Here is a 13,868-nt window from a genome sequence, read left to right as displayed (position 1 = left end):
GTAACTGCCAAACAGTAATGTATGAAATGCCGCAAAGGGATCGTATGATTAGTACGTCATCAGTTTGTGTGTCCTAATTATCCAACAGAAAATTGTTTTCTTTTCCCAATCCATAATACTCAAAAATATCTATTAGAAATATTTGGTTGTATAAAGGGATTATGCAACTATCAACATTAACAGATATGTTTGATATTGGTTATAACTTGTATAAAATATGGGGATTCCCAAAATGACGTCAGAGGCACAGAGGTCAAATTGATCCGTTTTCGCACTTTTGTGAACCCCAAATTGCAGTTGCATGTTACAGTAACGGTGAGTGTTTTCTGAATATTATTTTGCTGATAAAATTTGCAGGGGTTAGAACGGGTTCGAGGGCGAAATCGTCTTGAAAGCTAAAATTCAACGCTTTCCCTTTTAATAATCCGATTCTAGTTGCAGGATTAAATTATTGCATTCGTGAGGGCTTTAAGTGCTCTTTCAGGTGCACCTATGCACTTGCATCATAACGCCTGCAAGAAAAAGATATGAGCATGTGAAAATGCATGGTTTTCCCAGGGCATGAAAATTACCGTGTCGTGTAACCACACCATAGAACGTTTTGTTTCGGATAGATTTACTTCTGTGCGCTGTTGTAGACATGCTGTTTCTTGGTTTTTGTATTTTTATGTGTTAAATAAACGAGGCGGCCTGGAAAAGGGCCCCAGAGATAACGTCGTAGCACCGCCGTTGTTTCTTTCGGTTTTTATCATCTGCTCGACCTAGTAATAGTATTGTGGCAGATAAGGCAAAAGGTAGCGAGATCCCAACGGGTGATGCATCATTAATTCTAATTAAAGGCATGATGTCCATTGTAGGTTGTGGATTACTGCTGTCGTTATTGCCATAAACGCAAATTTTCATCGGCAATCGTGTCACCTTGTCGGTCGTTATATTTCATGCAAACGAGATTGAGAGCACTAGAAACGAAAATGCAATGTATATGTACAACAAACAACACACAGACATTGACATAAAATATTATGTGGTCCATTGTTTTAGCATCTCTTGCTGAAGTTCTAATATAACTCAAAATTTTCAATAGAAACAAAATACCCATGCTAGAAAAATGTGTGGCTGTAACATACTCTTTTACACCCACAGTTTATGGGGTGCATAGAGGATAGTATATTTGTTGTATCTAGTGTCCTGGTGGTGTTATATATGCATAATGTATTATGTGGATGGAGTTTTAAAAAATTTAAGTATGAGCCCAACCAGATTGCCCAAGATTGTGCCTTTGGCATGTACCATATGGAGTTTTTTATTCCATGCCTTATACTTCAGAAATGCAAAGACCAAACTTGGTGTAACATTTGAAACATCATTTAACACCTGTACATATGTAATATATCAGAACATAGTTTAACTTTTTTTCTAAGCACATAAATCTCGGGGGCCAACCATACCAGTTTTTAATGGAGGTTCTGTATTAAAGTCATTGGAAGGGACATATTGTATAGCTATTTTGATGCTTATATTGGTAACAGTCAATCAAAACCATCAAACTGTACAAATGCTGTCAATTAAAATAATAGAATTCTTTACATCTTAAATTTTTCTTAACTTATTCTTCAGAATCTGATATTTGTAATCTGATTTTGATTGATATTAATAAGAGGATACAAAATTACCCATTTTGTGTACCCTATTGCCTACTGAAAAGTTCAATTTAAATTAAAATTTTAATTTTAGGTGTGGAGATTCTATTCTTAATGCCCATTAAATACCTTAAAATTATTTTGCATCAAACCTGAAATTGATAATTTAACTGCAGTAGAAGTATACATTCAACTTTGTTTCCCCTTTTCATTTTATATTGTTTTGTTACTTTTATCAAAATGTGTACAAATTACCTGAAGTTATTGACTAAAGGTTTATAATTTGGGGTTGGAGGGGGGGTGCTTGGCAGAAAAATTTGCTTTGCTTGGTTTGCCATATCTGCATTAAAAAAGTTCAAGCAAGAAAACTTTAGGGGCACCTGTCAGTCTTCTCTATACACCCTCTTTAACTTGACCTGTGAGCTGCACATGGATTAGATAGTTATTTTATTTTTCTAGATTAAACAAGAGGTGGCTAGTGAAACTGTCCTGCATGAGATGGCATAATGAGGTGCCATTTCCCAAATACTGAAGGAGCTTTTGAATTTTAGTTTTGTCAGTAAACTGCAGATTATTGTGCTGAGGTTCAACTCCCTTTCTGCATTATTTTTATTGGAAATGTTGAAACGGAAGTATATTGACAGACAAGCGTATTGATTATGGAAGTGTTGTCTTTAAGATCATATATTTTTGATTTATTTTGTTGTAGGCCCAAGACCATCAATGATTTAACATTAGAAGAAAAGCACTAAAAGATGAAGAAAACACAAGGTAACTATTCACATCTTTATGCACACAAAAAGAAAAAACGTGTAGGAGAAAGATGCTTACTCCAGCAAAATTTTGAATGGCAAGCTGTGCTGTTTACTAAGATGCGAGAATGATAACTGTTCAATGCTCATTTTTACCACCTTATCAAGTTTTTCAGACAGCCACTCTGTTTGATAGTACCTAGGGTTTTCAAGATAACCGTTTTGAAATAGGAAGGCCTTTTGGTGTGCTGCCTTTGTTATAATTCTCACTTTGGTTGTTTTCAGTTGCTAATGTGTCACTGTGGTATTGAAATGGAGGATGGCCGATGTCTTTTGGACGTGATCAAGTAAGTTTTTTCCATACACCTGTTTGATTCATAGTTTGATTTTAAAATAATGTTTTCACATTTGCTCACTCTAGCGTATTGTCCCATTAAGATATAAATGTGTCAGAAACATACAGCCTATATTTGTAATTATTATTTTACAGTGATCCACAAGCACTGAATGACTTTCTTAATTCAACAGATGACGAGGATTCTAAAGTAAGTCTTCATGAATTTTTGGAGGGTGGTGAATATTTCGATTTGTATTATTTATACTGTGATTGAGAATGAGTTGATTCAGTTTGTGACAATCTGTTGTATTGAATTTTAACTCATAAGATTCTGTCAGAAGTATAAAGCTGAATATAAAATATTTTCAAATTTTCAGTTTGATCCTCCGACCCCCAACTATGACCACTCCTCTCCTAGTCAGCCACAGTGGAATTTAAGCAATGGTAGCAATAGCACTGACCCACAGCCACAGATCACTGTGACTCCAGGTGCTACTCAGCAAGTGCTCAATCAAACCCCCAGCAACAAAGTGATCCAGGGGATACAGAACACAATGGGGCTCAGTCCAAGGTACGTACTAGTTGTTCTGATTGAGACTGGGAGAACATTTGTTTGGTTTTCATAACTCATTTGTATTTAGTGAAATGAAGTGTAACTGGATTCATTTTGACAGGGTAATGTTGGAATTGTTTAATAAAGTAGAAGAATTTAATTCACCTGTTGTGACATGTTCCTTAAAAAGGTAATGTTGTATTTCAAGGATAAAGCAGCAATTGCATGTGAAGAGTGGCCACTGTGATATTATCGTGCAAAAAGAAATGTACACAACAGGTCATTAGTGTGCTTTTGCTTTCAGGACTGGTTCTCCATTACTACAAGTTGGTGCCCAGCAAGTACTTCTGAAATCAAACCCCACATCTAGTCAACAACCAGTTCAGTTCAACCAGGTGACGGCAGTGCCCCAGACCCACTTTGTGGCCCAAGCTGCCGCAGTGCCACAGAGCCAGACTGTACATCAGCTAGTGCAATTTCAGAATCAAACCCCAGGACAACCACAGATTATACAACAGGGGGCAGGCCCGCCACAGACAGTGATATTGCAACAGACTCCTACCAGACCACAACAGAATGTAGTGAATTTAGGCCAAATAAGGACTAGTGCCCCACAGCAGGGTATTAACATAGTGCAAGGGACTACACCCAGTCAGATTAGTCTTCAGGGAACTTTGATACAAACCAGTGCTGGCAAATTTTTAATACAGGGCCAAGCATTGGTTGGACAGCAAGTGCATGTGCCAGGTCTTGGAAACATAGTTTTAAGGCCACAAGTGCAGTCTCTTCAAAATATACAGACAGTTCAGTCCAACATAGTAAGTTCAACGACAGTGCCACAAACTAACTCTGGTGCAGCTCAACTGCAGACTCAGTCAGGCAGTACTGCCCAGCACACACAGGTGAATGGCCATGTGGGAACAATAGGGGGTCAACAAATAGTTCTACAAGGTGCAAACCAGAACCAAGGTCTTGTGCTTCAGACGCTGCCGAATGTTGTCAAAATGCAGCCTGGTAACAGTGCAGTCACAGCTGGTGGTGTCTCTAATCAACAAGGTTTAGTTTTGACTCGAGCCATCACTACCCAAACCCAGCCAGCCCAAGGTGCTAGTACAGCTACACAGTCAGTATTACACAGACCTTTAAACCAACCCAACAATTCCAATGTTAGTCTGAACATTGGGGGTCAGGTTATTAACTTAGCTCAGTTGCAACAAGTACAGAAGAGTGGCCAGGGCATTATTGGACACTCCTCTTCAACAATAGTAACTGGTTCAAATACTATACAGACTACTGCTGGTACTGGCATAATAAGCCAGGCCAACCCTGTGCAACAACAGCAGCAGCAAGGGGTTGCTGTACAAAATTATACAGGGAATTCACAAAGCCAACATATGCAGTCCTCAAAAACATTCATTATCCACACACAAACTCCACAGACTATGGCTCAGAATTACAATGGTCCTCAAAAGGGACAGCAGGTTCTACAACCACAGCAGTTGCAGCAAGGGCAAGTGTTTGCAAGGCAAGGTGGTCAGGCAGCATTACAGTCTTCTCCACAGGTTTCTGTAGCAAACAATCTGACAAATCTCCAGACAGTTCAGCAAACTAATCATACAGGGAATGGTGATAACCAGCCAAATCAAGGAGTTATTGTAAATTCAATAAATAATTCTAACAATGTGAATAATCAGCCCCCCAAAAGTGCTGCAGTAAGTAATGCAAATCAGGGAGGAGATGCAGACAATCGGAGTCAAGTACAGAATGCCCAGCATGTGTTAGCAAGGTTACAGATGCAGTTAAAGCACCTTCAGTCCATCCCAGATCCTTCAGAGCAGCAGCAAAGGTTGATCAAACGTCTCCAGGACCTGATGACACAGGTGATAGCACAAACCAGGCAGCAAGTTCAGCAACAAGGCAGTCAGCAGCAGCAAATACTACCACAACAGACTTCTCGGCAGCAGCAACAGTCACAGCTACAACAAAGTGCCACACCCTCTTTAAATACTTTATTGGTGCAGCAGAACAATGGTACTTCTGTCCAAACATCAAGTGCAACAGTAGTGCAACCACAGACACAGACTGTGCTCACATTACCTCAAGTTATACAGAATATTTCTGTCCAATCGGCAAATCCACCAGCAGGGAAACTACCCATTCCAGCATTGACCAAGGTTTGTGATATTTTACACATGGAAATATCATGTTAATTTTTCTTTAAATAAAAAAAAGGGACTTAAGTCTGGGTATTCAGAGATGGGCACCTAAATCTTTGAGAGAGGGGAATTTCTCCCTTGCGACCCACACTGGAATACCCAGGATTTTAAAACTTTTAAACTAATTTAATTTAAGTAATAATAATAATTATTATTATTATTACAAAACCGGTTACTACTGTCACTTTCATCCCCTTGTAAAATGGATCAGATCTTTCAAATCTATGGAAATTTATGTGGGAGCATTGTATTGTTGGAAGTTTGAATATTTTTATTTTGCTCTATAAGAAATATTTTTCATATTCATATGTTGCCAGGTTGAGCAGGTTCTCAATAAACTTACACCTGAACAGAGAGAGAAACTACAGAGTCAGCTGTCTCGATTAACCCCAGAACAACAGCAACTTTTCTATAAACATCAACAGACACTGATCCTTCAAAAATTGTCACAGCAACAACAGAAGCCTGTGCAGCCTACAGCAGCAAGTACAAATTCCAAAGTCCCAATAATGGTGCAGGTAGGATCTTACAATGGACATTTTCTTATTCTTATAGTTTATGTTCTGCATTAGTTTTTGATGTGATATCAGTTGTAAGCAGACTTTTCATTACAGAATTTTGTTTCTGGTATTAAAAGGGTGTTTTTTATGTTCCCAGAACTAGAGTTTTGACCAGTTGATATAGGACTTACTGTTTACTTGGCTATTTCAGCAAATTAACAAAGGTGTGACCCAGTTAAGACCCATTATCATCCAGCAGCAGCAAATTGGTCAGCCAGTTCAGGCACAGAAAGATGAACAGAGGGGAGTTAAGAGACCAAGTTCAGTGTAAGTTGTATCAGTATTCTGAATATGAACCATACTATTTTAACTGAACTTGGGAAGTATTATCTTTCTGCATTAGTTCTACATCTGTTTTATAATTATTTAACCATAAGTGCATTAGGGATAGAATGTGATATTTGCATTGTTTTCTTTTAGTTTACTACAACAAATGGCAAGAGACCAGCAGGGTGTATTAAAACCTGACTACAAAACACCATTCAAGGGTTACCGTGACTGTGTGAAAAGACTGATGAGGTATCATGTTTACTATGAAAAAGATGCAGGACCTGCTGCTCTGGTAAAAGGTATGCTGTGTGCTCTACAGCTTGTTCATGGTTCTATGTAGAGAACAGTGTCTGATTTAAATTTGTATCATTTTAGTTTCCTTCCTTTGTTTTTTAGGTTTATATAACATCAGCAGATTACTAAAAAAATTATTTTTTTTTTTGACATTTCATGAATGTGAATTATTGTCAGTGTCTAAGTGTTAATGAACTTCTAAACTACAAATTGCTGTAAAGTTTCATCTATATTTCAGCTGATGAAGAATTTGAATCTCAGTCTCAGGACTTCTTAGATCGCTACCAAGGAATGCTGATGAAATACAGGGATTTATTATGGCAAGACAGCATGGTAGGCCTGAAATTGTAATGCAACATTGTAGAAAAAAACAAGAGTGCTGGTTTAGATCACTGACTTTGGTTACAAAAGTATAGAAAAAAGAAAAAATCAAATATCCATGCATATGGGCTTGTGTGTAAACTTAATTTGCTGTGTTTCAGAGAAAGGATCCTTCTGCTGAAATGGTGATGCTTGACAGGATTTTCATTCAAGATGAAAACAAACAGCTTGCAAGGGATAAGCAGCTTGTCCTTGAAGACCCAGGTAAAGAGTTGTTTAAAATAAAACCATCGTCCTTTTTTGTGCACCCTGGTCGCCATTTAATCAAAAAATGTGTGGAATTACATAGTGGTGACATCAATGACAAATAGTATGTTATCTTGCAGTAGTAAATTGCCCCAGTTCTTTGTGCATGTTTATTACTTAGTTTATTGTGTCTTGGATTCACCTTCATGTGAGACTCTATTTTGACCTTCAGATGCATTTGAACCACTTCCCATCCTCAAGCCAACAGAGGATGAGACCAAAACAGAGATGCTAGAGGACGCTGAAGAAGAAGCTAAATTTAGAAAAGAAGCAGATGAGGAAAAATTATCATCTCCTGCCAATAAGTACGAACCAGAGATAAAAGCTGATCCGTCTAGCTCGCCTAAAAAAGAACCTACTAGTCTTGCCAAAGAAGAACCATTTAGTAGTGAAGGTGAAATTGAGCACAAAGCTGAAGTCATTCAGAATGAAGCAGCAGAGTCTGCTGTTGAATCTAAAGTCATACCAAAACTAAAAATATCTCTAAAATCTGAAAGACCATCCCCAGAAAGGTGTAACTATAATCCTGGTCCGTCTTCTCCAGATAGAAGAAATAGTTCTGACTTTGACAGGCCTTCTGACAATATTGATAATTTAGAAATACCAAAAGCAGATCTAGGTGACACAGAAGAGGAACATCATCTTGAGGACAGCTATTTGAGTGACCAATCAGATAGTACAACTGAAAACAATCATTTGCATTCTGAATTGACATCAAATCACATGATGCCTAATCCTTATGAATATGAGGACATTTCAAGTGATTTCAATGGTAATCTTGATGATGATTCACCAGCTCAGTGTATTGGCAGCAGCAGCCAGACTGAGGTGGACACTGCTTTAGAAGGTCTGTTTACTAGTGCAAGGTTTGAAACAGGTCACAACAGTAAGAGTTATATGGACTACAATTTACAGTGTGATAATGCAGTGCAGGGGGTGGAGAGTCAAAACAGTGAGCTGGACAGTGCAATAAACAGTCTTGCAGCAGAATTGGAGGGCCCGGGACAGCATGGAAGCTTGAATGACAACCACATTCAGATGGATACAAGAATGGACCAGTCTGAGTTGGAAGATGAAGAGAACACAAGGCACTCTGATTCAGATAAAGATTCACAGGCTGTTAGTGAGTTGAACACCTCTCAGGAATCGGAAAACTTGGAAGAAAGTCATACAGTTGATGGTGACATTTCTTATTTCCCCCAGGGATCATATGGTTTTGGTTCACCAAGTCACAGCATGGACACTGGGGATTTGAACACAGAAATGGAAAGTGCCATCAACAGCATACTTAGTTTACAACAAGGTGAAGTGTCTATGGCTTCTAGTAATGGCCGGACTAGTTCCTATATTGATGGGGAGACTGGAATGCAGTCTGAAGAGGAACCCGTCATGGAAGATGATCTCGATGCTGCTGTGCAAAGTATTTTGATGTAAAAGCAGGTGCTTCATGCCAAGTGCTAAAAACATCATTTCTGTTGAAAAACGTAACTATAACCTGTGAGAATTCTCAAAAAAAACTTAAAAAGTGATATTTTCATTTTTTTTGCAAATCTCATGATTCAAAAGTATTCAAATGTTAATATTGACTTGGTATACTTATTTCCGTAATACTAACAGAGAGAAATTTGAAGATTTTTTTATATAATGTGGAAAAAATCATGACCCAGTCCTGTGGTGTCTTTAATACTAAACGCTGCAATATTTTTACTGCTGCTAAAAAGGGGTGCAGAAAGTGCTCTAGTTCATCCCATAGTCGTTGCATTCCAATAGCTTACTGTGTCTGCTACTGCCTTTACAGGAAACGACTGAGGGGGTTTGAGCAGCGTTTTTGTCTATTTTGCATATTGGTTCTATTCCTTAGATATTTTTGTAGGCGTTGGAATATTTTTTCACTTTTTCAAAGTTGTATATAATTGGTACTACATCCGAAGATATCATCATATTATGTAATTTTGTATCAAGTATTTTTGTCCAAGACAGGAGTTTCTTGTGCTAGGTAATTTGGTTACAATTATGGCATACCATGTAGATCTCTGTGTTAATATGCTTATTTTGACATGGGCATAGCACTAGCAATTTGAGTTAAATTATTGAGATAAAGATAACTTTATACTTATTTAATGAAATGAGAGAAATCATGTTGTTAAAAATGTGAAATACATCGCCAGTTTTATACACTGTCGTCACTTCTTGTCTTTGCTTTTCAAATGCTTTCACAAAAACTGAATTTGAGCTAAGAGTAGATTACTTTTTACTTCTAAATACTTCGTTTTGGGGAGTGTCAAAATTATTCTGTAACCGCTGGAAGCCACAATCCAATACGCATCACAAATTGAACGAGAAAATGAACGTCACTACTTGTTGATAAAACCAAAATTATCGAAGAAATGTACTGAAGAATAGATCATGCCTATTTGGAACTTGACCCAAATATGATGTCGCAAAGTAACCCAAGTTTTCGGCTTCAATGGTAACCATTTGGACGATACAGTGTCCACAAAGCCAAAATCGCCAAATGGTATGTATAAGGAATAATTGGACAGAGTCCGTTTTTAAACTTGACAGGTATTAAAGGACTAAAAATAATTCCTGTTGGTAAGTTTGAAACAAAATGGTGACTTTGTTTCCCAGATATTGCGGTAACAAGCAATCCGCACTGCTCCTACCAAGGCAACGCGTACTGATTGAATCGCCATTGAAAAGACGCTATTAAAACTTTCGTGTCGGAGCAACGCGTTGTTTGCGAAAATATTTTAATCGTCAATGAACAAATTTCATTAACGTAAGATCAACTTTTCTTGTGTGAAGGATTTGTAGTGGGGGTGAACATCAGGATTCTAAAAGCATTACACACCTATCAAGATTCAGTGGATTTAAGAAATACGTAGATTTTAATTTCTGGACTAACAGTCTGGTCACAATCTGTACCAAAGCCTATTAGTTTAGGTCATTCACATGTACTGCTTTCGGCTTATCATTGGACAAAATACACTTGCATTTTCGGTCTTAATTTAGAAAGGTAAGTATGTGACAAATGTGCCTTTGAAACCAAGAGTTATTCTTATCAGGACTTGCAAAAGATGAAAACTTGGTGAAACCGTTATATATATATATATATATATATATATATATATATATATATATATATATATATATATATAACGAAAATACACTTTCGGAATATTTTGAAGAAATGCTTTTAAGAGGAAAACATCTGAGGGGTACGCTGTGCGAGGCTGTAAGCGTAACCCTACTTTATGTAACCCTACTTAATTAGTAAACTGGGCACACCATTAAATGAGCTTTTTTCAGTATTCTTGCCAAATATAACATGTCTGTCTTTTAACTCGCGTTTAAACTAGATGAAAAAAGACACGGCTGTGAAATCGGCCGTCGGTGTTTTTCATTTATTTTTCATAATATAATGCGTTTTCCTAATAACAATTCTAACCATGGTGTCATTGTTCTAAACCAATTGCAATAAACCAGCCCGCATCACTTACGAAGTAATTCGTATAGCGTTCCGCTACACGAGACATGTTATCTTTTTTCAATGAATCATTAATCAGATGTGTATACGACGAATACACGTGCTACAATAGTTGTCTCTTAAGGTAACAGCCGAAGTAAATTATATAGTGGTGGAAAAGGGTACGGATCACGCGTCTCCTCTAATGCAACTAAAAGAGTACTCCTTTAAACGGACAGACGCTGGGTGATGCCTCGTCAAAACATCGTCTGTCAGTGCTGACACCTGCCGGTAAGTCCGTACTTTCCAGGGATTATATTTCTCTGGGAAATGGGCAGCTGCACAACAAGCACTCCTAATTTTAAAGTGATGTACATTGTATTAATTGCGCAGAGGAAGAAGCGCTGGGGCAAAAGAGTACGCCCTGTGGCAGGCTTAAATTCCAGTTTATGATAATGAATTCTTAAAATAACATGACTGGTAATTTCACGATAATGTAGATATGGGAAAGAAACCTAGAAATAACAGTGGGGATGGGTTCTTAAGTAAATGAAGAGGAAGTCGGGCGTCCGTGGGTTGTATGGTAATTTCTATAGCATCAAAATTTTGAGTAACAATGAGCGCATCTGCATGTATGCATTAATGAATGATGTGTCAACGTCTGGCTTTCTTAGCAAAGAAAGGCGTATAATAATAGAGAAGAGGTCCACAGATGTAGTCTTCTCTGTAAATTAGATTTCTGTGTTCACTTAGTTGTCTGAAATAGAAAGAGGTCAACCTGGCCTTGCTACCCACATGAACTTTTCTTAATTGGTAGAATTGTAAAATTATAGTCGGAAATGTGCTATGACAACCATCAGCCATTGTCAAACCTCGTCCAACTATCTAATTTCAAGACGAAAAAGAAACTTAATGAATCACAAGCACGTCAATGAACGAATATTGGTGATTATTTATCCCGTAAATAAAAGAATATGCATTGTGCTTTTTTTGAGTTTAGCCAGCACATTGTTTATGAGCTCCTTATCCTAGGTTTTGTTGTATTACATAACATTAACGGGGCCGTCCTGTCACCGGACGAGTAGGGCGGGGTTTACGTCTCACAAATTATATGGCGTGGACCAGGGGGTGTCACACAGGGGGGAGAGTATCCACTTGAGAATATTTTTGAAATTTTAATCAATAATTTTACCGCGCCTGCATTCCAGTGTTTGTTCAGTTGCTGGTTCTTTCTTCAAATTTCGAAGACGTTCGCTGTCATCATTTCTTCTTCATTTCAGACTAAGTTAACTTTAAACAAATCGAAAAATATTAACATGCATAAACAAACAAGGTTTCTTTTTTTACATAAAAGGACCGCCAAAAAGCGAATGTCAGCAGTGAGTTGTTGCTCAGATGAAATCAAACGGTGAATATTTCAAAGCCGGATCAATGAAATCAATAAGAATGCCACACTTGCGAGCAAGAGGTCCGTGCCCCGTGGCTATAGGGCTAAATGCTCACAAAAACTACCGTATTAATTATTTAAGCCAATTTATCAAACTCTTTCCTCGTGTACATAGGGTTTAATTGCATAGAACAATTATAATCAATGAGTTTTATTGTTTAATAAACTAGGCTTGAAAATAAATTTACCTTTATTATGGTCCAGACAATACCCCACATCCTGTGCGTTCCAGTGACAGTGAAGCGTTCTACCCCTGCAAACAAGGTCCGGGCCTCGTTCACATTCAGAAAAAGTTTCAGATGTTTCGATTAGTTTTATCTGGTTTATCTTTTTAATGGGGGGGGGGGGGGGGGGGGGGGTCGAGGGACTTTTTCTTTAATATTATTTGTCACCATATGATGGGGCATGTCTTTGACTAGAATCTTTTTTAAAAAGAAATGGTTATTTGTATATCCGCTATACATTGTGTTTATATATTGAGTGAAGAATAATTATTGGCAGAGCTGGTGTAGGAAGCCTCTGTCGCAAGATTAAACTTTAAACTTTCTGAATAATATAATTTTGTTTCTTTTTTTCGAATAAAAAAAACAACATTGTTTGGTTTTCATTGCTATGAGAATATAATATAAAAGAAAGATGATATCTCATTCCTTACGAGCTGCTTGGCACATTTGTCTAGATCATTTTGTGCCAAGGTCTTGGGAAATCAGCTGAAGAAATATGAAAAAAATGAGAGAAATATTCATGGGCAAATACGGACAACAAACTATTCAGCTTTTATGTTGTTCCGTTTCGTTTCTTCATAGACTACAGCGAGACTTACTTTTAGAACATACGACTCAGATTACCCACCTTCTAGTCTGACATTTCCCCCTCAAGTCTACAATAAAATCCAGTAACAAGTCATTGATGCTTTCGAAAGCATGTCATCAGTGTTGTTTTCAACCGTTTCCCTTATTTTCATCAGTCCCAAGAACTCTAAATAAGCAATAAACGATAAAATGATGACCATAAATAATAGTTTAGGGGGTTGCAAATTTAACCAGACAGTTGTACAAATTGAATCTCCCTGAAGCAAGTTTGAAACACAATGCAATGAGTTATAATGAGATCATCTCTGACTACAGCCTCGGCCAGCCATTTCATGGTTAATAATATTCTCCGCCGAACGGGCTCGTCTTGTAATCTGGATTTGAAAAGGTTAACCCTTTGGCAGTTGAAACAATAGGACAGTTAAACCTTCCAATCAGCCACTCCACGGGGCACAATTGGATTTTGTTAATTACACTGTCAGCATGTTATATACAGTACAACCAGTTCGTCAAATCCCTGATAATGACATGACCCAGTCCTATTTGCTTGAAATTTTCTGGATGTTCATTAAGCTTAATCAATCGTAAGGGACAGTCAAGGGAGTTGAAACATCTTGCCGCGTTTTCATCTACCTTTTCTGCTGGTTAAAATGGCAAGTACGGGCTCATTGTCTGCGTGGTAAGCGCAATACGGTGCTACATTTTACCCCGCCCCCCCTCCCCTCGCCCTTTTTCGACTCCCCGTTTACACGTATGTTGTGGGCGTGATTCAAGGCACGATAACAGAAGCATTAAGGATTCTAGTAGCTGGAAATCTTGCCATTCCCATCCGTAATCAAGTTGTGGCCATATTAAATGTCAACAGAGTGAGTTAATGGGATGAGTGTGTAA

General features: G+C 37.8%; 1 protein-coding gene across 1 annotated transcript; it reads left to right on the top strand.

The window, feature by feature from the left end:
* Positions 1-205: 205 nt before the first annotated feature.
* LOC106169950 (uncharacterized) lies at positions 206-9,424 on the top strand. The gene is made up of 12 exons (XM_013549627.2): positions 206-315; positions 2,350-2,411; positions 2,678-2,739; positions 2,883-2,937; positions 3,107-3,300; positions 3,587-5,456; positions 5,816-6,016; positions 6,210-6,325; positions 6,479-6,627; positions 6,861-6,955; positions 7,105-7,207; positions 7,422-9,424. Exons 3-12 carry the CDS (start codon positions 2,684-2,686, stop codon positions 8,681-8,683), a joined length of 4,101 nt encoding a protein of 1,366 aa, XP_013405081.2. The 5' UTR covers positions 206-315; positions 2,350-2,411; positions 2,678-2,683; the 3' UTR covers positions 8,684-9,424.
* The last annotated feature ends 4,444 nt before the right edge of the window (positions 9,425-13,868 follow it).

Source organism: Lingula anatina, chromosome 1 (assembly GCF_051362555.1).
Source record: "Lingula anatina isolate TDL-2025a chromosome 1, LinAna3.0, whole genome shotgun sequence".
Lineage (NCBI taxonomy): Eukaryota > Metazoa > Brachiopoda > Lingulata > Lingulida > Lingulidae > Lingula > Lingula anatina.
Note: the sequence above shows the minus strand (reverse complement) of the source record. Positions and strands in the feature narration are given on the sequence as shown.